Here is a 25317-nt window from a genome sequence, read left to right as displayed (position 1 = left end):
GACAGTCTGGATGCTGTTTGAGCACACCTGTTGAAAAGGCAGGGGTGCAGTTGGTAATTATGGTATCACATTACTATCACTTGGTCACATGCAGCTAGGCTATGTGCCATTTAGTTTAACTAGTTTATATTTCCATTTTATCTGTGGTTTTATTCCAGAACACAGCTCCTCAAATCTGATTCGGGCTATCACTTCAAGGTTAGGCATGTTTGTAGCTTATTAGGATCTTAGAAGGTGAAAAAATCTGTAGTGCATAGATTACTGAAGTTGACAAGCCTTCCTGCAAGGGTGATGTGCAGACCCATACCAAAACTGAAGCAGAATGCCCAGGGTTATTCAGTCTGGACAATAACCTTTCAGTGAACATATTTATCCAGTCAAACCATGTAAAAACCTTCTCGGATTTAGAAGATTTGCACTGATGCATTTTCAGTTTGTTGCCTGTTGTTGTTAGGAGCAAGGAAACATGGAGACACTTACAGATCCCTCCTGCGCCACACCGCGTGACTCACCGCACGTGGCCGCGGCCAACCTGCTGCATCTCAGGAATGGGCTCTCGTTTTGTATGCCACAAGCTTTCTCAGGATTGAGGTCTATGAGTGTTTTATGCAGTGGGGACAAAATAATCCCATGTGCTATTTTGTTTCGTATAACATAACGGCGTACTCATTTCTGAAGGGTGTTTTGCAGGTGAAGATATACACACAACAATGTGAATTAACAGAAAAGCACAGTGTCCTGTGACTTGACTTTTACATAAGTCAGAGCTTATTTGAGGGGTCAGCCACTATGGTTTATTCTCCATTTCATCACCTGCTTGTAGAAATAACTCCAGATGAGCCAGTTCTTTATAAAAGTATCCAATTATTAAAAATGTGCCATGAAATATTTGTTAAGAAAAAGTCAAGTGGTCGCAGTGGCCTTGTTTGTAGGAACCGTTTCCAGTGGGTGCCTGGTTAGCATGCCAAAGGCTCACCCAGCGCTTTGAAGGGGTGGAAAACCAAATGTCCTTTAAGCATTAACCTTCCTTAGGTGGCCTTTCCCCCTGTAACTTCTGCTCTTTGGAGTGGTGGTGGGATTGGGTGCTGGGTGAGACCGCACCACTGCGGAGAGCCCTGCAGCGCCGGGGAGCCTCAGAGCGGAGCCGGTTCCTCAAGGCTGTGCACGGGGAAGAGGAAGCGTAACTCTTGATGTGAGACGGAGACATAAATTAATGACAAAATTTTTAACAAGGCTATCATTTCTGCTCCTGTAGGTTTCACTTTACATTATCTTCAACACGCTCCCCCCCCCCCCGAATTTACCATCTTTTCATTCCGCTAAGAAATCTAGAAAACTGGAGCAATCCATATGTTTCATACATTAGCTTTTATTTTGTCAACTGAAGTAGTTAAACTTTTCATATTCAATATGTGTATATTTTTATATCAATTCCAGTCTCATATGGAAAGCTTATTTTAAATTACAATCTAAGCTACAGTGAAAGACTACTGCTAAACGCAGGATCAGGCTGCATTGATCATCATATCTGATTTTTGACAGACGTAGTCATATGGTATACAACAATTTTTCTCTAAACATCTTACTGAAAACCTCATCATCCAGTGATGAATGGATGTAAATCACACTTGAAACCTATTACACCAAATGTATTAAAAAAAATAAATGCCTGACAGTCAACCGAAACCAGAACTAAACCTGCAGACAAGCTTGAGATGAGTTACAGGCAAATTCAACTTGTTTCTTCTATTATCTTTTACAAGGAACATCAAATTCCAGCCATTAAAAGCAGAAAATTTTATCTACAATTAAGAAAGATGTTGCAATGACTCTCCTTAAGCTTTTGGGGAATTAAAAAATGTGTAGAATTAAAATGTATACTTTGAGAGCCAGCCTCTTAAAAACACGGACTACGCCTCCGCAATGGTCCTTTCACATTATTTTTATTATTACAAATCTTTAATGGACAACCAATGAGCAATAATCTTACCAAAATTTGCTCCGTAATTAAAGTGTTTTGCTTTATATGTATTTGTAGTGGAACGTTTTTTGGTTGTAGCCTGGAATACGTGATTTAGAAAAGAAGGATTGTGGCTCTGCCACGTGTCTGTCTCCAGCACATAAACTGGCTGTGGCTGTGGTGGCCCCGCTGGAGGCTGCTGTCATTAGCGGAATAATCCTGACGCTCTGTTAGACAGTTATTCACTAAAAAAATAGTCGTTACGCAAACTCTGCCCAAAGACCTGCCTAAAATGCCACAAGCAGAAGCCTCCGCTGGTGCGAATGAGCGCAGCTTCAACGGCCTTGCCCGGGCTCCGGTTTTCAGCTTCTCTGCTCTCACCACTGGCCAAAGGAAACAATCATGTGCCAAATTTTCTTCCTTGTTAATCATTAGCCCGTGGCCGCGTTCCCACCTCTAACCTCAAACATCTCGTACCTGTGTGTTTTGTATGATGCCGATACATGATGGTGTGTCTATCGCGTTTGGTTTGGCGCTGTTAGGTAGTGTTTTGAAAACTTTTATTCTTAACACCTGAGGTTTTCTTGTTTTATTCTACTGCCTCGATCTACGCAACAAGTCTCCCGCTACAAGGCTGTGGATGCCCTGCAAATGTCCGCCCCTTCCACTCCTGGTTGCCACCGCGGGGAAGACGTGATGCTAATCCCGAAGGGCTCTGTCCCCCGCACGTGAGTGGGCCCTGACGTGCTGAGGCGGTTCCCACAGGCTCGCTCCCTCTGAAGATGATGCTCTCTGACAGCGCGAATCGATTTAGTGCTTTTTTCACCTCGTTTCAGACCAACGGGGCTTCTGGTGGTGCGATACTGAACATGTGCTATGCGCTGCCTGTCCTGACCGAAAGGGTTAATAGCGGCAAGCGTCCTGGACAGGCTTTACAAGCGGTGACTTCCAGGAGCGGCAGGGTCGAGGCAGGCAGAGCAGGCACGGCTCTGAGCTTTGCTGAGCGCGATCTGCTGGGTGACAGCTATTCCCGTCGTCATCCGTCAAGACCGTAAGCTTTGCTGCGTTGACGCAGAGATTAAGGGCGTCCTGACAAATTCAAAACCAGATCAAGCAACGCTGCTTCGGCGAGACGGACTACTGGCCCGCAAATTGCCCGGTGCAGGCTGGACTCCCAGGCTTCTCAGGGAACCCGTCCCCTCTGGTTCCGTGGGTACGCAGCACATCTCCCTTGCCTGAGCCCACTCTGAGCGTTGGAGGCTTTACACGAATCGCCAAGAGCTGAGCTAATGGCCTACAAGCCACCCAGGTCAACAGCGCTCTTCCAACCCGTGTTGTTGCGTAGCTGCCGAGCACAGGCACCTACGGACACTGCGCCGGGAGCTGACGATCCAGCAAGGCATTCGGCTGGTTCCTGATTCTGCCTCCAAAAAGGGCTATTTCCATCCTCTTTTGGGACGAGGCTGGCTGCTGGATTTCAGACCAAGCATCCCTGACCCACACTTTTTACCAATTTACTTTTCAAACAGCAATTCTGCCCAAAATGTCCCTGCAATTTATGATCACGATAACAAAAGGGCGAATTAGAAAAAGGTCATTCATATTATTGCTTACACAAATAGCATTATTGCTTTTTGCAAAACGAGCAAATCATTATGAACTTGTGTCTTATTTTTATTAACCACTACTTTATTATTTTTTTTATACATACAGATATATATATGCATTGACACGTGGTGTGAACTCAGACGCATTGCTCCGGGCAGCAGTTTTCCCCAGGCTTCTGCTCACCAACAACTGTGACTCCCCCCTAGTGGCCAATAGTTATTTTTAAACGCTAATGATCACAGCCTGGGCTGCCTCTCACATAAAAAAAAAAAAAAATTATTTGTTTTAGAAAAATACATACAAGCTTCCCCTTTGATAAAGTTTATGGTGATTGCCTAATTTAAATAGAAAAACGGAGGCTGATTTCTTTTTAAAGCAAAAATTTGCAACCAAGCATCTGTTCGGAATAAGCCAGGAAGAAAAAATAATCTCAGCTAGATAAAAGTTCTTGCTGGCTAATTGGCTCACTAATTGTTCAGGTTATATAATTACACCTAAAAACTGTGGCTTGTGGAGTACTACAAAATTAAAGCTGTAGTATTCACTTGTAGGCAGTGTAACCAGTTTTCTAGTGCTTCCTTATGTGGTGGTTGTGTCTAGAGACCATCAGATGGCATTGCAAAGGACACTTTTCCTCTCCTTACTGGAAATCAAACTATTCCAGTCCATGTCAGCTTTCTTCCCTTCATCTGTCCTCTGACTTGGCCAGAAACTGTTTCGAACCAACTGCACTGGTGAGGCCGCACCTTGAATACTGTGTTCAGTTTTGGGCCCCTCACTACAAGAAGGATGTTGAGGTGCTGGAGCGTGTCCAGAGAAGGGCAACGAAAGCTGGTGAGGGGTCTGGAGCACAAGTCTTATGAGGAGCGGCTGAGGGAACTGGGGTTGTTTAGTCTGGAGAAGAGGAGGCTGAGGGGAGACCTTATCGCTCTCTACAACTACCTGAAAGGGGGTTGTGGCGACGAGGGTGTTGGTCTCTTCTCCCAAGTAACTAGTGATAGGACAAGAGGAAATGGCCTCAAGTTGCGCCAGGGGAGGTTTAGATTGGATATTAGGAAAAATTTCTTCACTGAGAGGGTGGTCAGGCATTGGAACAGACTGCCCAGGGAGGTGGTGGAGTCGCCATCCCTGGAAGTGTTCAAAAAACGTGTGGATGTGGCGCTTCAGGACATGGTTTAGGGGACATGGTGGTTCTGGATTAATGGTTGGACTTGATGATCTTAAAGGTCCTTTCCAACCTTAGTGATTCTGTGATTCTGTGATTCTGTGATTACCTGCCTTTTTTTTCCCCCCGCAATTTTTTTTCTTGAAGCAGCTCTTCAAAAACATTTATTCTGGCACTCCAGGTTTGGAGTTGTCATTGTGTAGGTCCTTCATTTACCAACCAGCTTGTACGGCTCCCTTGTGTCTTCCTTATCTCAACAGCATGGAAAATGCCCACTCTCCTCGAATTACTGGAACTAGTCAAATTCCCAAGCAAAGGGAACAGGCTCTCTCCAGCTGGCCTTGCCTATAGTTACAGAAAGCATTACTTCCCGGGAGATAGTTTAACTTGCTTCAAAAAGTAAGGAAATCAAAGCAACGGCAACGGCTTTGTGTTTGTTTGTCCATCTGTCCAACTATTTCCGCTACCCCAAACCTACAAACTTATTGGCAATTTTCAGTTAAGTTTGACAGAACTTTCTGAGGTTATTATGTCCTTCTAAATCTCTTGAAACAATAGCTGGATAAATAGAAAAAAAAAAAAACAACCCAGAAAATTCTCTGGAAGGAGAATGTTGGTCAACAACAGGTAGTCTGGCCTACAGCCAGCGGGTTGTGCTGCTCTGGACCAGCAAGGGCCCCTGCTGCTTCTCCAGGTGGGAAAGTAGCCTTTGGCTGCTTTTCTCCTTTTCCCCTTCAGGCCAGCTATCTTACTGGCTCTTTCTCAAATTTTTACAAGAAACCTCAACTATTATACCTTTGTTCTTTCATTTTCTCCGTCCCAGCAGTTTCATTTTCACTTCCTTTTCTTCCTACCACACCAGACAGGCTAACTCGCTAGAGCACACATGCTGCAGACCGTCTACTTGGAATATATTCTGAATACTGCCATTTAGAAAGCTTAATTTCACCCCGTAGTCCTGTGAAGTCTTGAAACCGTCTGGATCTTTGCAAACACAAGGCAGAGCAATGTATGGAGTGTTCTGCTATCCCCTGTCAGATAAGATGCTGGGTTTCAAGACCAAAGCATCCCTCTTCGGAGGCCTTTGGACCGGGAAGTAGGGCAGCACCCTCTGGAAGATACGTATCAAGTACAGTTTCTTATCAGAGGTAAATGTAGTTCATCCCTTAATGCAGCATGAGACCTAGCAATTTTTAAGAAGTTAGGCACCAGAATTAGACTGTCTACACTTCCTCTGTTTGAAGGCTCACGTCTGAAAATCTGGGCACGTATATTTGGAGAACACGGCAGGCTGAGGACGAGGTGTTTTTCCTCTTTGCTTCTATCTGAAATGTAACAGAAAGCCAGGCAGAATTAAATCAAATTTACAGTAGTGGCTTACATTTTTGACATGATGCCATGGATTTTTTTTCAGCCGACAGGGAAACCACACTATCTTCTAATCTTCTTTATTTTACCTGAGCACCTCAGGGTAAGGGAGAAGAGGTCGAAAGGCTGGCCAGGTCCTGGTGACAGGAGCTGTCTCCTGCCCTGCCTCGCTCTCCAGCTCGTGACATATGCAAACCCATTACTTGCAACCTGGTTTCAATTTTATTCCGCGGGGCTTCCCCAGGAGACAAAGCCAGTGCTGCCAAATTCACAGCTGGGCAAACTTTTCCAACCCTGAATGAAGGATCCATCTTTCAGATACTAAACACAACCTGAATTCTTTATCAGCTCATCTACATGTGAGCACAGTAAGGAACTTTGTGTCTATTTTTGTTGCCAAAAGTAATGAGATCACAGGAATCACAATTTTCCTCCTTGCTTACAGTCAAGATGGATCACATCAACTGTCTGTCAAAGTCCTGTCGACATGTATTCGTCTTGACAGTTTGGTCTAAAGTTTCCACTTCATGTGTACAAAGAGCAGTAAGAGATCCCTTCAGAGATTAAAAAATGATGGCTGGTTGGATTTATTTGCACCCCAGGGGCCATCATTTGGGGGTATATTCCTACAAGTAGCACATTCAGATCTTTCCATCTTCCCATGATACCAGTTGCTGCTTCTGCCAGCTCTCTGAAATGTTCTTTGCTAATGTAGCAGGAGCGGGAAGACTGAGAGAGGGAGGGGGGCAGAAACACAACAAAGGACAACTACTTTTCAGAAATTATTGAAATCTCATCCTCTTCCTGATTTTCTCCCTAATTCTTCTTTCAAAGAAAACACTTCCATACATGTAGACAGTATTTCTTTGTATATTATTTCTATAGGCTCTGTCTTATAATGGGCCAGACAGCATATGAAGAGAATTCGGTTCCCAAATCTTTTGCCACTTTGCCTCCACTATATGGAGCCACAAGAAAACTGTATTTTCCTAGGAACAATAGAATAGAATAGAAGATTACAAGAAAAATTACCGTTGGGTTATCCTCTTTAATTCCCTCTGGATTTATACAATCACTTCAGTGAGAATAAAACCAAAAGCAAAGGTATATCACTAAAAGGAAAATGTAGCAACTAATACGTATTAATACACTTTGGGGAACATGCACAAAGAACGTATGCGTGTCTCCAGAAATGGTTATCGTATGAAATCTTTTGTCCCTACAAAGCCTAGGGAACTCAGACCCCTCTTTTCAGGAGTTATTCTTTAATCAAAACAGAAACAGCTGTATTTCGTTTCTCCCAGCCAACACATTGCTGGAAAAATCAACAGATACCTGTACAGAGAAATAGGCAGCCCAGTATCGGAAGGTGCCAGAACTGAGACTATGCAGGTGACAGAAGCTGGAATAGCCAGGGGTTTCCAATCACACGTAGGAGGGCTGAGAGAATGGCTTCTGATTCAGTGATAAAATCCCTTTTTCAGGCATCAAGGCCAAACATCAACTGTCTGATGTATCTCCTGAAGCATCTGTATCTCTTGGAACCCGTGGCTCTCCTGCAGTCCTCTCTGCAGAGCAGCTGCCCTGCTGCCCAGCCTGTTTCTGTTCATACACAGAATAGACAAGGTATGAAAAGAGCATTGCAATGGATTTTGTGTACTGTAAAAGATGTTATTTAAAATTTCCTCACTTCATGTACTGTTTTAAACAGCTGTCCAGAATTTTGTACGCCTGACAATTCCTTTAGGACACAAAATCCTCATTTGGGATCCTGCCTGAGGGCTCTTAATTTCTTATTTCCTCTTACTCACTCTTGCAGGTATGGAACACAACTGTTTCATTTTTTTTCTTTGCAGAAATATGGCTAAATAAAGCATCCATGGAAGTAAAATGTAAACGGCAGGTGATTTCAATGGGAAACGGTCAGACAAATTCATATTTTTTCAAATGCATCTTTCCGTAAATAATTTGGCTGCAGTACATAGACAGTTACAGTCCTGTAACGTCATGGGAACAACTTCTGCCAGAGTTGTTTCATGCCTTTTTCCACTTTGAATCCTTAATTACATGGTGAATCAGATGTGATTTTTACTGCTAGTGTAAACAGAACAAACAGTGAAATTTTAAAACCACATTTATTTTTAATACAAAATCTGTTGCACTATTACAGAAGTGAGCCTGTATGTTTACCCCCACATGCACAGATAATTCAGCATCTACAATTAAATAAGAGTAAAATTATATTTCTCTTTCACCAAACCCATTGGCAATTCTTATTAAGAAATGTTCTCTTTGTGCTTTGTAATCAACGTTTGTAGAATTCATTTTTTATTTCGGTTCCCATTAAGAAAACTGATCAATGGAAAGCTCAAAGGTGCGAAAGAAGCTTATTACAGCCAGCTTACATTTGTGATTACTCCAGTTGTGCTTTACCTACAATATACGCATGGAAGCTGCGAGGTGTACTATGGTCTAACGTAACGCACCGGCAAAAGCTCTGAATGGTTCAGTTAGGAATCTGCAGGAAATAAGCAGAACAGTTCACTATTTCATTTTCACAGCAAAAAAATATATATATTTAAGTAGATGCTTTAAAATACCATGCACACCATTGGCTATAGTACTTCTTACACAGTACAACATAAGCTTTCTTGCTTTATTTGTAACACCTAGAAGCATATAGCATCTACGCTTTAAGTGTATTTACAAATTCAACAAAGTATCTACATATAAAAAGCTTACTTAAAATTAAACTTGATGCAAGTTATGAAAAACCAATTTATTGGCAAATGAAACTGAGCATTCCTTCAACCATAGGTTGTTATAAAAATTTATTTTCGGAGGTAAACATTTGATTGATATAATATGCGAGAAAATAATTTTGTAACGGCTGATGGTAATCCTTTACCACTAACCCACATCAGCACTTGTCAGATTGAATTCCGTGGTTCCGAGCAGTAGCCCCCACACTGCTTCAGGGTGTAGATAATTACAAAGCTGCCACACTGATCAGGCTGGGACACAGAGGGAAATCCACTCTCGCTGGTGTAGTCGGCTGGTTTGTTTTTTTAACAATTTATTTTACAAGAGCTTATACCTTGCTGTGTTAGTAAATAATTTAATTCTGGTTGTGTTTTGGTTTTGGGTTTTTTTTAAATCTTCTAAGGCCATGAAAACGTATTGTGCTGTAGCTGTCTAGAAAGCATTTATTGTATATTTGAAGGAAAAAAAAAATCATACTCTTCTTTGTGTAATTTAAAATATTTTAAACCTTCCATTTTTAGCACAACAGTTTCATAACACCTTATTTTTCTTCACATTTTTACTTTATTTGGCAATGATAGTAGTCCACTAATCACAGTTTACTGCACCAACTGATTTAGTAGTACAGTGCATTATGGAATGCATATTGTATAAAGGCACTGAATGTATTTTGCCCTGTGTTTTCTGGAATATTTTCTCTCATTTTAAAGTTTTTCTTTCAGTGACTGTACAAATTCCAAAATGCATTGCAATGCGTGTCTTTTATGCCCTAAAATCAATCCAATGTGTTTTGATGTAAAAATAGAACACTGTACTGCTGTAATACTTGATAGATTAAAAAGGCTATAAAGTAATAGGAGCAAAGAGCAGATAATAGGGTCTCATTAAGCATCAGCAAATGCAAGTGTCATACTTAAATCATTTAGCAATTATATACTGTACATACTGTTCCTAAGTGTCTTGCAAAAAGACATATGATAGCTAGACATTAAGTCACCAATTTCACAACAATGTCCACAAAGACATTGAAGTTCTATGTAATACTACTATAACACTCTGACAATGAAAACAGAATTCATATCCAGGGATTCAGCTGAGGACTGCGTAACATTGTCAAACCATGTTTTTATAGTGTACACGAGATTATCTGTGAATTGTGTAGCTTTTTTTTCCATGCATTATACTGTATTTTCAACAGGAAACGAAATTATAAGTCGATGTTATTGTTTGTGTCAGTTCCTTCTAAAAAAAGTAAAAATACCCAAGTTTTGAACAAAATTTGAATTTTGTATTTTGATTCATACTAAGATACCACTTAATGTGTCATTATGCTGTATAATTGTATTGACCTGCATATTCTCATAGCATAAACATCTTGTGGTGAGGAGCTCCGTTACCTGCATGTTCATAGTATGAGAAGGAGGATGTACAAGTGCTTTAAACAAACTGAAGACACAAGGGGATCAAGTTCTGTGGTTACACAAATGAATTCATGGCATTTACAGGAGAAGGAGCCTCAGAGCTTTCATTTCCTTCTGCAGGTTCTTTCTCTTTTTTACCACTATACTGTCCAATAAAGGAGCCATCCTCATTGAACTGACCATTTACACCTTCTCCATAGTCAACTAAACTATCATCACTGTCTTCTTTTTTCACAGTTCTGTCTGAAGGTGTCCGGCTTCCTTTTTTTAGAGGTTTATGGTCCTCTGCATCACTGGAGACACAAACAAACAAACAAAAGGAATTAGCTCATGTATTATATAGCAAGACAAAATCAGCCATGCATGCAGAGTTTATAAAAAGCATGTGGGCAGCCCTATAATCCTTTAGTAAACCCACACTACATTGTAGAGACAAATCAATATGATGCAGTTGACATGAATGCATGGTGTAGGAATGGTTTAAACAGAGAATGTCTTCAGTGGAGGGAGGGGGGCTCTGAGGGGGGAGTATCTGTGGTTTCTTTTTTTTTCCTCCTCCCATCGTGCACGACTGTTCAATGATAAGGCCTGGGCCCTTGGCTTGGAAGCAATTTAGATGCAACTGCAAGCATTAAAATGTGGGTTGTAAAGTTACAAAAAAAAAAATTTATTTGTTCTACAAAGTAACAAGCTTATGATGTGCCGTGAAGTTAGTCTGTTAAACTTTGTAATTTCTTGGACTCCTTGAACATGAATGAAGAATGAATTTGGTTAAATGAAATATACTGATTTTCTTTACTAGTATAAAGAAAATAAAAGTGCTGCATTTCAAATAATTTGTTACATAATGCAGGCCAGGCTTGCAATTTTCAACCTTACCTTTCAAGAGACCTACATATTCCATTAAAAGGGTGCAGAAGAAACAAATGAAAATAGCCTAAGAAGAAAAGCAAAGTCCATATCCTGATAGTGATCAGTATTTTATCAATAATAAGTTGCTCTTAAAATTGCTAAAACATTTACTGTATTAGAGGTGAAGCAATAATTTACCTTACAGTAGCTAGAACTAAGGAGTTGAGAGCATGCTTAGCTTTTTTCATTACTTATCAGATCAACCGCTCTATCCTAATCCATAACTGATAACACGTTCTGACAATGATGATGGTGATTTGGAGGACAACAGAAAAAGGAAAGAAAGGTGGGGAGGAGAGGACCCTGGGGCAAAGTCCTGTGGTCTTTCCCTTGTCAGTGGGAAAGCTGCAGCACCATCAGCATCCTCAAATAAATCTGCAGCTGCAGTAGGCTTGTATTTCATGAAATTGATATAGTTTGGCTCTTTTCAGAATCCTTAACACTGCACTTCAGTTTCAAGATGAAGATTTTGGAGCAGCAGCTCCAAAAAATACTATTGCCAGCTGTACTTTTAGGTGCAATTATTCACCTTGTCTTAACCAGAACATGTGTCTCTATTTGCATACAGGCTACAAAAGAGTAAGTGATTTTTGGTTTTTATTTAAGGACTCCCAGCTTATGGAAAATACAAAGAAACGTGTCTAGAATATCAAAGAAATTAAAATACATTTTTCAATATCCAAAATATTAGACTGAATATATATTCAGCAAATTATTTTAATTCCTAAAAAAGAAATATCTTAGTTCTTCCAATAATGTATTTTCATTTTTTTTCCTAATTAATATATTTGAACACCTAGAGAAATTATATACATAACATATACACAGATTGTATCGTTAGCTAATGACCTGCTGAGAAACACTTCACTATTGCTAGAAAACCATTACACCAATTTTCCATCAAGCTGCTTCTCCTCATCTCCTCATCTTTTCTGGCTTTGGAAGACTCTAAGTTATCACATTCTGAAAGAAGCACGCTTCTAATATGCATATACTTACAGAAAAAGCATACTAGAGATTTTACCCTTCTATGCATACACAAGAAAGAAGTGTTAGGAACATCTATTTTATTAACATGTAAGAAAACCTTCATGTTTAAAATACACAAAGGCAAAAACTCTAAACTCGACTGTATTAGTCTTGACTTTGTTTAGTTACTGCTGTGTACGTGGCGTGAGGATAAATATCATATCATTGATCTTCTGTGCTCACTGATATTGCAAACATATAGGCTAGTAACATTTAAAAGAATGCTACTCCAAAATGTCAAGCATCCAGCAGCAAAGTGCAAATGTTTAGAACAGTGAAAACACAAGCAGATTACGACGACGTCACTGAAGAGAGTTCAGTTTGGAAGAACCCTATATTTAAAAGGGTGAAGATAGAATTGAGTATTCAAAAATCACACACAATGAGTTGCTCCATTGCCCTCATCAGAGGGCATCAGAGTCATTAAAACAGGCTACTCAAGCCAAATGAAGCCCAGAGCCTCACTTTGAAACAGTAACCGGTCCTATTCCCAACGAAGAATGACCTGGTCAATGCTTTCTGGGTAATACCATTTAGTAAAGAACATTGCACATATGGTTTGCTGTTCAATTTTAGGTGAATAACTTTATAATTGCTTACAGCATAATATGTAGGAATGAAAATAAATTAAAATTGCATTTGTACCATATTTCAACTGGTCAACAAACTCTGTGCAAATATTCTGAAGTGTGACCCTATCCAGTGTAATTCACGAGGCTGGAATATACAGTAAATACATTATACACCATCACTGTATTAAAAATATCCAAATCTTTGTGTTTAATGCAATAAAAAGCTTGATTTTCATTTGTAACTTAGATAAATCGGGGTACGGGAACTTCTGCTTCGGGTTGCTCTTAGGGTTTTCTTGTTTATATTTTTGTAAACAAAATTTATTTATAAGCTAAACAATGAAGAAATACTTACACAGTTGGTTGCATTGTGTCTGTGATTTTCCTATATTTTAGTAAGGATGCGGATTCTACTGTCTGTATAATTAAAAACAAACAAACAAAACTGCAGATTTACCCAGGAGTGTACCTGCGTGGAGGTGCATGCTAGTGTGAGAGCACAGTTACAGAAGATGCAAAAAACCAATCTGAACCTGGGGATTCCCTCCCTTTTTGCACTATACAAGTCCAGAAAGAGATTCTGCCAAGAATCTGGCAGTGAAAAACAAGTGGTTTATCCAGGGTGCTTTCCACTCCTTGTTCAGGAAAAGGAAACATATGCCATGGTACGATATATTCTTTATCAAACTGAATTATGACTCTTGTATTAGATGAATGCAATATTTTGGGTGGATGGGAAAGAAATCGAGGGAGAAAAAAACCCCACCAAGTAGGAGAGGGGAAAAAGAAAGAAGATACCAATGTTTTGGACAGCACTTTTGTAACCCTGGGGGTGCGAAACAGAGAAGGGACCCTGGTGCTCTGGGGAAATGAATGTATGTTCTGTGTGCTGCCAAGAAGCAAACTGCAAAAGCTGCTGAATTGTTGCATTATGAATATTGATGCCCAAAGAGCTATAGAACACCTTAGGCTGTAGAATATATTGTAGAATATATACAGAATAATATACTGTAAAAACATGTTAAAGCCATAAATTTTGATACAATATCTGCAAGATTTGCTAATCTTGCTTATGATCGTTCATAAAAATATCCCAAAATGCAACCAGGATAGATCGTAAGTGATTTTGCTTACTGTCTTTTATACTTATCTATTGTAATATCTTGAAATGAAAACTAAAGTACAGATTGGGTTGACTAAAATTAGTGGAAAACAGAAGTTATTTTTGAAATGTGTCATGTATGCAGTGCATACAATTAATAGACAATGAGTACTGGGAGGGAACAAAACAGGAGGTGAGAAAGGCTATGAATTTCATATTTAGATCAGACAGCCATGAAAGTTAAGTCTACGGATACTTTTACTATTTGTTGTCTTACAAATAAATTCCATACTAGTTTTTCAGGGATGAAAGTTGCTCAGTGAAGACTGATATGTACCAGTCATTTTGATAAGTACTGATATGTACCACACACATTTCTTGCCCTTTTAGTAAGAACAGTGTTTAATATTAAAGCACACTCTAAAAGCATGATTTAAGTATTTTTCATAAACAAATGGTAATATATGAAAGCATGTTTCTTTTTCTTCTTACTTTAATGAAACACATAGCAAACTTGCAGCTAATGATTAAGAGGCACGAAGTACAGAGGTGACAATAACATGTGTAAGTGCAAATACAAACTTATTTTTTTAAAAAAAGTACTTCCATTTCACAAGCTCATCAGTTATTGAAAGAAATATGTACCTTGAAATCTCCTTTCTTCTTTCAACTTTTCAATTTTTCTTCCTTAGATATGGGTACATGCAGCAACCAGTCAGAATGGGGAAGACAGTTTTACGATGCCTCTGCAGTCCAGCAGGCAACTAGTTCCCACTAAACTTTGCCACATTCATGGACATGCAAAAAGACTCAATATATGGTTAGCAATATACTACTTTTCCTTATAACACAACTCTCAGATGAAAGGCAACATAAAACAAACAAAATGGGTAAAACATTCTGGGCTATTGGATGCAGAACAAGGATGCAGACAATGAGAACTGCTGGCAGTAAATTACTTTTCCTGTGCCCTCAGGTCAACAGCCCAGAAATGTTTAAGTATAAGCAGTCATGTAAAGCCATAGAAGTACCTTACACTATGGCTTCCCTGCATGCTCCAGGAGAACCTCTGCCCCAATATCTAACACATTTCTGCTCACGCTCCTAAATTAATAGGACTGTGCAGCTAAAAAATGCTTTCCCTATACACTTATGCACCTGTATCAATCCAGACTTCAAAAAGTTTTACTATTTCTAATCTAGCTAAAACATAAGCACATCTATATTAGTTTTCTGAGTCAATTTTCTTTGGCATTTCTGTAATACTCAGTCATTAATTTTGGAAAAAGCTGGAAAAACTGGTAGATTAAGATCTGGCTTTAAATGGAAATGGGTTGAAAAAATTGCTGTTAGTCAAAGAACCTGACTCACTCATTATGAAAATTTTAAAGAAAAATCTGCCTGAGAGAAATTAAACCAAAATTTCCACCTTTACTATTTCTGGTGGAAAATTATAAAAAGGGAAATCAAAGAACCAATTTAAAAAGTAGTGACACAGATGTTCTACAATCAAAATAAGAACCATCAAGGCCAAGTGCAGGGCCCTGCACCTGGGTCGAGGCAACCCCCGGTATCAGTACAGGCTGGGCAATGAAGAGATTGAGAGCAGCCCTGCTGAGAAGGACTTGGGGGTACTGGGGGATTAAAAGCTGGACATGAGCCGGCGATGTGCACTCACAGCCCAGAAGGCCAGCCATCTCCTGGGCTGCATCCAGAGCAGGGTGGCCAGCAGGTGGAGGGAGGGGATTCTGCCCCTCTACTCCGCTCTGGTGAGACCCCACCTGGAGTCCTGCGTACAGCTCTGGAGCCCTCAGCACAGGAAAGACATGGACCTGTTGGAGCAGGTCCAGAGGAGGCCACAAAAACGATCCGAGGGATGGAGCACCTCTCCTATGAGGACAGGCTGAGAGAGTTGGGGTTGTTTATCCCAGAGGAGAGAAGGCTCCGGGGAGACTTTATTACAGGCTTCAAGTACTTAAAGGGGGCTTAGAAGAAAGATGGGGACAGACTTTTTAGCAGAGCCTGTTGCGATAGGACAAGGGGTAATAGTTTTAAACTAAAAGTGCGTAGAGTTAGACTAGATCTAAGGAAGAAATTTTTTCACACTGAGGGTGGTGAAACACTGGCACAAGTTGCCCAGAGAGGTGGTAGATGCCCCATCCCTGGAAACATTGACGGTCAGGTTGGACGGGGCTCTGAGCAACATGATCTAGTTGAAGCTGTCCCTGTTCATTGCAGGGGGGTTGGACTAGATGACCTTAAAAGGTCCCTTCCAACCCAAAGATTCTACGATTCTATGAAAGAAAGTACATGTGCACAAATGAGGACACAGTAAGACCACTGCCAAATCCAATCAGACAATTCAGAGACAATAATTCTTCAAGCAGTCCATTGACACCATCTCTTGTGCTAGAAGGGACCAAGCTTAGAATTTGTGTGGAGGCACAAATCAACTGTTGGAGCAGGTCCAGAGGAGGGCCACCAAAATGATCAGAGGGATGGAATATATCTCCTGTGGGGACAGGCTGAGAGAGTTGGGATTGTTCAGCCTGGAGAAGAGAAGGCTTCTGGGAAGACCTTATTGTGGCCTTCCAGTACTTACAGGGGGCTTAGAAGAAAGATGGTGACAAACTTTTTAGCAGAGCCTGTAGCGATAGGACAAGGGGTAATAGTTTTAAACTGAAAGAGGTAGATATAGACTACATATAAGGAAGAAATTTTTCCCAATAAGGGTGGTGGCACAGGTTGCCCAGAGAGGTGGTAGATGCCCCATCCCTGGAAACATTGAAGGTCAGGCTGGACGGGGCTCTGAGAAACCTGATCTAGATGAAGATGTCCCTGCTCATTGCAGGGGGGTTGGACTAGATGCACTTTTAAGGTCCCTTCCAAACCAAATGATTCTATGAGTCTATGATTGCTAGGTCCCCTGGAAACACACCAAAGCTGCAATAAAACTTGAATAACTACAAGAGAAAAAAAAGCTGTTGTAGTTACAAACTATATCCTCATGGTTAATCATCCCAGAACAAGAAGGAAGAGTAATATATTATCTAGCAATCTCAGAACTCTCCACCACCCATTTCCAGAAAGTCTCCCATAGCATATCCAAGAATTTCTAGGAAAAATACTGTGTGGCAAAACATTGAAGAAAAGAGGGAAATTAATGCAACAAAAAGTGCAAATGTCCTGTGTAACCACACTAGCAGTCCTACCACTGTAGTTGCCTTGTCCTCTTTGATCTTCCTAAGAACATTTTGCAGACTGCAATGAGACACTAGACTTTCTAACTTGCTGTGAAGTTAACTAAGAAATGCATGTTTGCATTCTCTCCCTACTCATGAATCCACATGTCTGTAGATACCGTAACTTCTTAATTTCTCTTGATTTAGGGCCCAGGATGGAAATTTAGGCCGATTTATACACCTACACTCCGATGTGAACCGCAGCACTAGATAGTCTTTAATTTTAATCTAAATAAACATATATTTATGGTACTTTTTGTATTTCTTGCAGTTTCTTGGTGTAAGCATTGACTGTCCACAATTTACTGTCTCAGTCTTCCAAAACTCAGGAAACCACTGGGATTGTAGTGCAGCTTGCTACAGAGGTACTGTTCTCCCTTATTATGTAAAAGTGCAGGTATGACTCCTGTCACAGGAACATAGTGTACCCACTCATTCTGTGGTTCCTAAAACACCTACGTTTTCTAAAGCACTATTTCCTTCATTAGACTGATATGGCAGGAAAATCCGATGTTGGCTGGTTCTGCAGAAAGTATGCTCTTTGATGAAGTTGAAGAGTGCAAAACTTCAAAGAAGTTTTTGTTTGGACAACCATCCCAAGAATACTGGGAAGCCTAGAAACTGAATGTGACAAAAAACCTCCCCTAAAATTGAGAGCTATAACTTCTCTAGAATACCTTATTTAGTCATTAAGATTTAAGTAATTTAATAATTTAAATCTTAAAGCCCCATTGGGCTTACTTGTCCAGAAATATTGAAGTCTATTCAGTATAAATTTCCAATTCTTTCAGTCTTCCCGGTTTCTGAGAAAGGAGGAAGCAAGTCTATGTTCTTAGAAAGTTCCTCTTGATGGTCTGGTGTCTCTCTGAAAGTGAGATGTCCTTCTGTACTTGGCATGAAATGATTGTGAGACCTTATACTTTCCCTTCCCTCCTTTAAACTTCGGAGGAGAACGAAAGGAACTCAGATGCTTGTGAGGATAAGAAAAAGAAGAGCTTCCAACAGAGCTCTTTTTTTTCAGCTGATGTAAGGAGTGTTTGTGTTCTGAGAAATCCTTCATGACCCGGACCAAGGATTCACCAAATAGCTTGCCGCCTGTGTATGGTAAAGACAGCAGTTTACATTTCAGATCTAGTGACGACGTCCAAGGACGTAGCCATATAGCTCTCCAGGCTACAGTGAGGCATGCCGTATTTTTAATGGTGAGTCTAAGAGAATCCTCAGCTGCGTCATGGATAAAATCAGCTGCAATTTTACATAGTCTGCGTTTCCTCTGCATGGCACTAGATGGGACCCATTTCTTTTTGAATCTGGCTTGTTCTTCCTCCAACCATATTAGTAATGCTCTAGAAGCATAAGTGCAGTAGATAGATACTCCAAGCTGGGCTGCAACTAGCTTGAAAGATCTTTTAATTGCTTCCTCAACCTTTCTATCAGTAGGATCTTTAGGGAGAGCATCCATATTAGCAGGCACTGATAGTACAGAATCACCAGTAACCAGTGCTCTGTCTACCTGAGGCAAGGTCCCCCACAAAGCAGCTTTATCAACTGGAAAAGGATAGAGTTTATGTAGGACTGTCGGGACTTCATGCTTTGCCTCAGGGTTACCCCAAATCCTACAGACAAGATCTTCCACTGCTGAATGGATAGGAAGTGCTTTATCTATCTTGCTCTCTTCAGAGGGGATAGGCAGTTCTTCTGAAGCACATTCAGATTTGGAAGATTCTAGCATTAACACTCTCTTTATGTGCTTGAACAGATAATTCTGATTCTCCATGTCAAACTTACGCAGAGGATCTGGTCCTTCTTGGTCTTCTGTAGGGGACTCAGATGACACTTCCCCTTCTTCAGGGGATGACTCAACCTCCAAGGCCTTGTCAGCCTCAGATTTCTCCTTCCCAGAAGCTGTCTGATCTTTTAAACTGTCCATATGGTCAGACTCAAAAGTTTGGGAACTGCTCCCAGTTGCTTCTAGAGGAACCACTGGAACTTCTCTAATTGGTACCCTGGGATGCTTTACTGAATGGGACCTAGCCTGTGCCACAGAAGTTATACTTTGCCTGGCTGCTGTCAAAGCATCCTTTAAGACAGTAGCTAACTCAGGCAAAATTACAGATTTCATTAATGAATTCTTTTCAGATTCAGAGAAGTGAGGAGTAGTAGAAGGTCTTACCTTCCTGTGGTAGGAGCTCTGAGTGTCTTCTGAATCTGAGCTGTAGTCTGGGGTCTGGCTGAACCAGTGTTGGAGAGGAGAATGCTGCCTTGCCAGTGAGCCACGAATTGAGTTGCAGCTGAGGGGTTGCTGGAAAGGGGATGGCTGTCCTGCCTGAGAATCTGAGCCCTCCTCCGACCCCATTATCTGTTGCTCAGAAGCATGTTGTCTAGAGCCATGCCTGTACTTCCATTCGTCTGTCCTTTTTTCCTCTCGGCAGAGGGAAGCAGAGACAGAACTAACCCTTGTAAGCTCTGAAGACTGCCTAGCCCTCCTCCTGGTGTAGGAGGTCTCTGATCTCGTGCTGGAGTATTGATCCCCTGACCTTCTGAAGATGTTGGATCTCTCAGATCTCACAGACTTTGCTTTGGTAAAGACAGGGTCTGCTTCAGGAGAATTGGCACAGCTACCTTTTCTTTTCTTTTCCTTGTCCAGTTTCTTTCCTGTCCAAGCAGACATGGACCTGAAGTGATGAAAAAAGTTCAAAATACTCGAATTCCTAGATCTTTCAAAAATTACTTTTTTTTTCAAGGGAAACCCTATACCCTTTTTCCTCAAGGAAGCACTGCATCATGACCACTGTCATGTGAGGCAGACAAACTGGCAACTGAGGGACTGCAGTGATGCTGGGCTGCAGAGAGGGTGCCAAGATATCTTCTGTAATCTGACTGGTTGCTGCTGCTGCTGCCCTGTCTCTAAGGAAAAAAGAGGAAAGCCCAATATAGACTAATTACATAGAAATACATTTTAGAAAGGAGTTTTTGCATGGTAGATAGGATGAGCTCTTTCATGTGAACAAGTCTGAAAGCTTGGCATGCACCTATCCGCATTCACCAGACATGAGGTGGATAAATGCATAATGAAATAATTTAATAAAGCACTAGATGATTCTATATATTAACTCAAGCCACTCGAATACGGAGACATAAATTCAAATCTTGCTACAGGTCACACATGAAAGCAGACTTGAATAGTCTTATTCTGCCTGAGAAAACATGTATTGAGGTCATATAATTTGTACAATTCTGTACGAGGTCAGTTTCTGCTGCTGAAAGTTCCAAGTATTGAAAAACAGAGGAGCAATAAAGGAGAATGCAAACTGGACTGCCTAGGAAAACTTATACAGTACTTATTTACCTCTGCTTCCAAACATTGCTTCACACTTCCCTTTTTATCAGTTGAATTCAATTAATCCATATGCACTTAATACTGTAATAAAATACTATTCTGAACTCATTAACCTAAGAACAGAGTGTTGTATTTTTTTAAAATTAAGGAAGATTAAACAGAAACTGGTCTTTGGCATTAAGAACTGTAAACCTTTTCCAGTCAGATCAAGAGGAACACTTCCCTTATATGAACAAGCTATGGCAAGAGAGTAGAACCTTCTTGAAAAAACTGATTTTTCTATGAGCGTTTGTAAATGTCACACCTTCAAAATAATAAAGGGCTTCTACAATGCTTTTGACACAGGAATGCATTATAAAATCTATTCTAACACCCATGTAAAATATAATGATATTGACATATTTAGAAACAATAACATTATTTCCTGTACTAATCAAAAAAAAACAAATAAAATGCTGTTTATTTAGTAAACTATACTCATAATTTTTCTATGAACAGACTTGTTGAGGTGTGCTTTTTGTGATACCAGGAGATTCACCTAGACTACATTTAATAGAAAGGAGGAGAGTCAAGAATAAGAGCTGTGTTGCATGCTTTGAAGCTGCCTGCTATGTATCTTGTACTGAAATACATGAAAGGGAGATTTGTTTTTTCTTGGAGGACATTCCTGACATTCCTTCACCTCTGTGTATAACATCACTTCCTTGTTACTGGATTAGGTGTTAGTACTGGTAGCCATTTAAAACGCATTTTCAAAACCCATAATGCTAAATGTGCCCTAACTGGGACACTGTATCTGGTATTTTACCTATCTGAAAGATGGGTTTGTAAATAGAGATTCCTCACTTTGAGACAATCATGTTTGAATCTGGATTTCACCTTGCATTAGTGAATGGCTTATTCTAAGCTTGGAAGTTAAATTTTTTTCTTCTAATAGTGTGGTTGAAATGCTATCTATAGTTCTATACATCACTGAGTATAGAATCGTTGTCAAGACAGAAAAAAAGTTAGTTTTGAATTAATAAGTGTGATATTAAACACAGTACATGTGTGATATGAACAGTGAACATGACAAACCACATCAGTTACTCACCTGTATTCACCAAATGTTCCATCATCTTCCTTCATAGGTTGTATTTCTGGATCAGCATGTGCGTCCTCCTTTTCCTTCACTAAAATATTTGAAATGGTAATTTTTATGATTAAATTGCAAGACGAGAAACCTTAAGTCCTTGATTTCTCAAACTGATCACATTTGGCAGGAATGTGGTTTGAATAAAAATCATTTTTTGAGCTGGGCCTTAGGCTGTTACATTTTTTCTTTTGAAGGGAAAGATCTGCTAATTGTAAAATTTTATTTTCACTCAAGTACAAAATACTGTATGTCATTCAGAATTAGTAAAACTTTTTCTTCATTTCTAGCACTGAAGAAAAAGTTTTGTTAAAAATCCTACTAAAATACTTTCTTATGTCATTAATAGAGCTATTGTTTATTGAAGTCTGAATAATTTAGTTTTACTTATCCTGGCTCCTTATTTCCTCTTGATTTTCCTCTCATACTGATTGATATAACTGAATCAGATTCACTTGTGTTGACTGTCATTTTGTACACTTTCTGCTTTCATTTCATGCAGTAGGACTCCAGAGAATTTTAAGTACTATTTTAAGAATTATTAATATCGGAAAAAATAGGTTTGGTCTGTTCATTTCTTCTTTTCTATAACATGATCAAAAGCAAAGCAAAACCACCTACACTGGAAACTAAATTTAACACAATTGTATCTCTTGCACATCCTTGTCAGAGGTTTAGTCATCATTCGCTGGTGGGAATAAATCTACACATCTAACTTGTCCCTATAAAACAACCTATGTAGCATGGTGTCCTTTGACACAGAAACCCACTACCACCTGAGAAGACAGATATTTATAGAAGAGATATATTCCTCTAAGTTAAGATTGTTGACAGAGTAAAACAATATACTGACTTCTAGAATTATCTTTATGGTTCTTCCCTTTGCCTTTTCATTTCTGTTTTTCTGGCTACTACTCAAATCTTTCCCTTTTTTAGCAGATACAATTACATAAGTCAATATACAATCTCTTATCTTTTACTCTGGTAATTTACACACTTAGTTTACACATCATTAGTTTATATGCTATTAAGATGATATGAATCATTCCTGACAATATTTTCTAAGTCTATAATTACAATAATGCATAACACTTTGAAATGTATCTGGCTGCTATAATTTCATACTGAAATAATGTATCACTTTTTTCAAACCACAATCTCAAGACGACATGTTAAAATTGCGACAAAAGAGTCAGTTAACTTCGTGTTTTGCATTTGTCGCGATCTGTGGAACAGTACATTTGCAGTGACACAAAAAATATAATTAGCTCTAGAGTCACCGCTATAAACAGGAGTAAATACTGAACCCGGGAATTTTATAAACAGTCAAGTCTATCATATCTAGCCAATTGATAGCATTTTTATACGCGTGTGTGTATATCCATATGTATGTGTGCATAAAAAAATTAATAACTTACACCTAGTAATTCTGCAGAAGGGCATAGCAGGGGTCTGTACAAATTAATGACAACCATAGCATCCAACAGCCTTCTATGCTTTTACTCTATGTTTTAACCTCTTCTGGATGGTGGCTCACTCCAAGTCCTCGCTACTCTTTTCAGTTTCATCGCTTCAGTTGTTTCACCCTCCTAATTTTCCTTCTCTTTTCTCAGTTCTCTCCACTAAGAGTCACTTTTCCTATATCCTCTGTAATCTCATTTTCTCTTTAAAAAAAATCCAAATATTAGGAAAAAACCTATGATATCTTCAGCCTGTCATTCAGCTTTCATCTAACACTGTGTTCCTTAATCATCCGTCTTTTCTCCATGGGCATAGTCGGTTGGGACAGAAGGTTCTCTTACTTAATTTTTGCTATCACTACAAATCTTTGTTCTCTCCATAAAATAATTCAACAGTTAGATTGAGCAGAGTAGGATTCTTGTACTTAATAAGGTGATTCTATCTTCTTATAAAAATAATCTGCTATGCTAAGTTCAGCTACAAAAGATTTGCTTACGAAGAGGAAAAGTTTTAAGTGTTCACTGACACAAGTTTTCAGAAGTGCACTGGTCAAAACAAGGAGGAGAAATTAAAACAGAGTGTGGATTTATTTTCTTCTGTACTTCTGTAAGTACAGCTATCTTTTTCATGTCCAAATTAATACTATGAACTTTAAGAAGTTTGAGTTGAATTCAGATAAGCATTCCAGAGTCTGGATATTTATGTAATTTCCAAACATTTGAAGTCTGTGATATAGAACAGAATTTTTTCCTGAAATCACAATTTTACTTGGAAGTTAGCTGTTGTCCTTTCTGTTGTAGGTAGGAGAGGAAAAAGAAACATCAGATTATCCTTTGATGCCCACTTGAAGTCCATTCATATCCACTCATACCTCACAGCTGCTCTGAGATCCTATCAGGCAGCACTGCTCTTCTTCTATGCAAACTGGTTGTCACTATCCTTTTCAAGAGAGCTTTAGTCTATGGACCTACTCCATAAACACAAATGTAAGACACGTATATGCACACATACATACATACACACATAAATGCCTTTTATAATATGTACGCCCAGAGGAATTAGAGTTTTCCTAGAGGATGTATGTTGTATAGTTCAAATTTTCAAATTATAAAATATTCTTGGTGATTCCTAGGCCTAATACTAAAAAAAACCCCCCAAAACTAAAAAGAAGAATTCTTACCAAGAAAAACTTACAGAAGAAAAAACAGCCTAACTGAAGGATGGTACCTTCAAATTTGGCTGCAAAAATGCAGAGGCTGAAGACAGATTCTGAGAAGGAGGGTAACGTATTTGAAACAAAATAACGTATGAAGGGATTTGTCCTAGGAAATGTGTTCCCACTACATTAATGCAACATGGTGGGTATGATCTGATGTTTCCACACTTTCTGACCAATGAAATTCTAACTCAGCTCATTTTAGTGGGTTAAACCCATCTGGATTAGACTTCAGAAAGTGGGGTGGGAGGACCAAGTATCTCAAACAAAGCTCAAACCTCTCTAGAGTGGTAATGCAGTAATATGACTCTCCAGGAATGAAGGAAATAGATAGATACTTTTCTTATGCTTAAATGGATTGAGGTTTTCTACCAACAGGCAGATTGCTCCTGACAAGCCTACTGAATAAGACTGATTTACCATATACACACCGTAAATGTAAACCAACAGCAAATGTAATTCCTCCAGTAAACCTGAGATCTGTGTTAATGGATTACCAGTAGATGATTTTCACTCTCATTGTTATATATCATACCTGGATATTTGCCACCCTTATTCCTCCTTATGAAGCAAACAATCAGTAAAATCAGGATCAGAAGAGCAACAGCACACATAAGACCAATGAACCACCCTTGAGTAGCGATGTCTACCTGCCGACTTGCCATAGCTAGAGAATAAAAGAAGAAAAATGAAATGTTTTGCTGCATTTAAATGCTGTGCTAATTCAAATAAATAATAGCCAGTATACATAGTTCATTACTTCAGAAATGACATTCACTGTGCAAATCATATTAAGAAAAACAGTGATACTGTATTTTGTGAATATTTTCATTATTTAAAATGTTCCAAGTACATGTGCATAGAATTTGCTTTCGAGTATATAAGAATTCTGTGAACATTTAAGCTTAGCAACTACTTTGCAAAACCTGTGCACATACTACATTGCTTTTCACAAACCTCAAAACTAGTCTTGACCATTTTACATTAATTAAACTATCAAAACAAAATTGCAAATTATAATTCACA

At 39.4% G+C, this 25317-nt stretch overlaps 1 protein-coding gene across 8 annotated transcripts in view; it reads right to left on the bottom strand.

Annotated features, from left to right (window-relative positions):
- Positions 1–10340: 10340 nt before the first annotated feature.
- NRCAM (neuronal cell adhesion molecule) overlaps positions 10341–25317 on the bottom strand; it is a gene marked incomplete at its 3' end in the record, with an annotated part of 65034 nt that continues 50057 nt past the window's right edge. For 7 of the 8 annotated variants that reach the window (XM_082014000.1, XM_082013999.1, XM_082014001.1 and 4 more), the window contains 3 exons: positions 24827–24958; positions 21576–21654; positions 10341–10578 (listed from right to left, as the gene is read on the bottom strand). In XM_082014000.1, coding sequence (XP_081870126.1) covers positions 10341–10578; positions 21576–21654; positions 24827–24958 — 449 coding nt within the window. Of the gene's footprint in view, positions 10579–11188; positions 11223–21575; positions 21655–24826; positions 24959–25317 lie in introns of those variants that run through there. The other variant, XM_082014004.1, reaches the window with a different exon arrangement.

Source organism: Phaethon aethereus, assembly GCF_964289735.1.
Source record: "Phaethon aethereus genome assembly, chromosome: 1".
NCBI lineage: Eukaryota > Metazoa > Chordata > Aves > Phaethontiformes > Phaethontidae > Phaethon > Phaethon aethereus.
The sequence above is the reverse complement of the archived record's forward strand: the minus strand, read 5'-3'. Positions and strand labels throughout refer to the sequence as shown.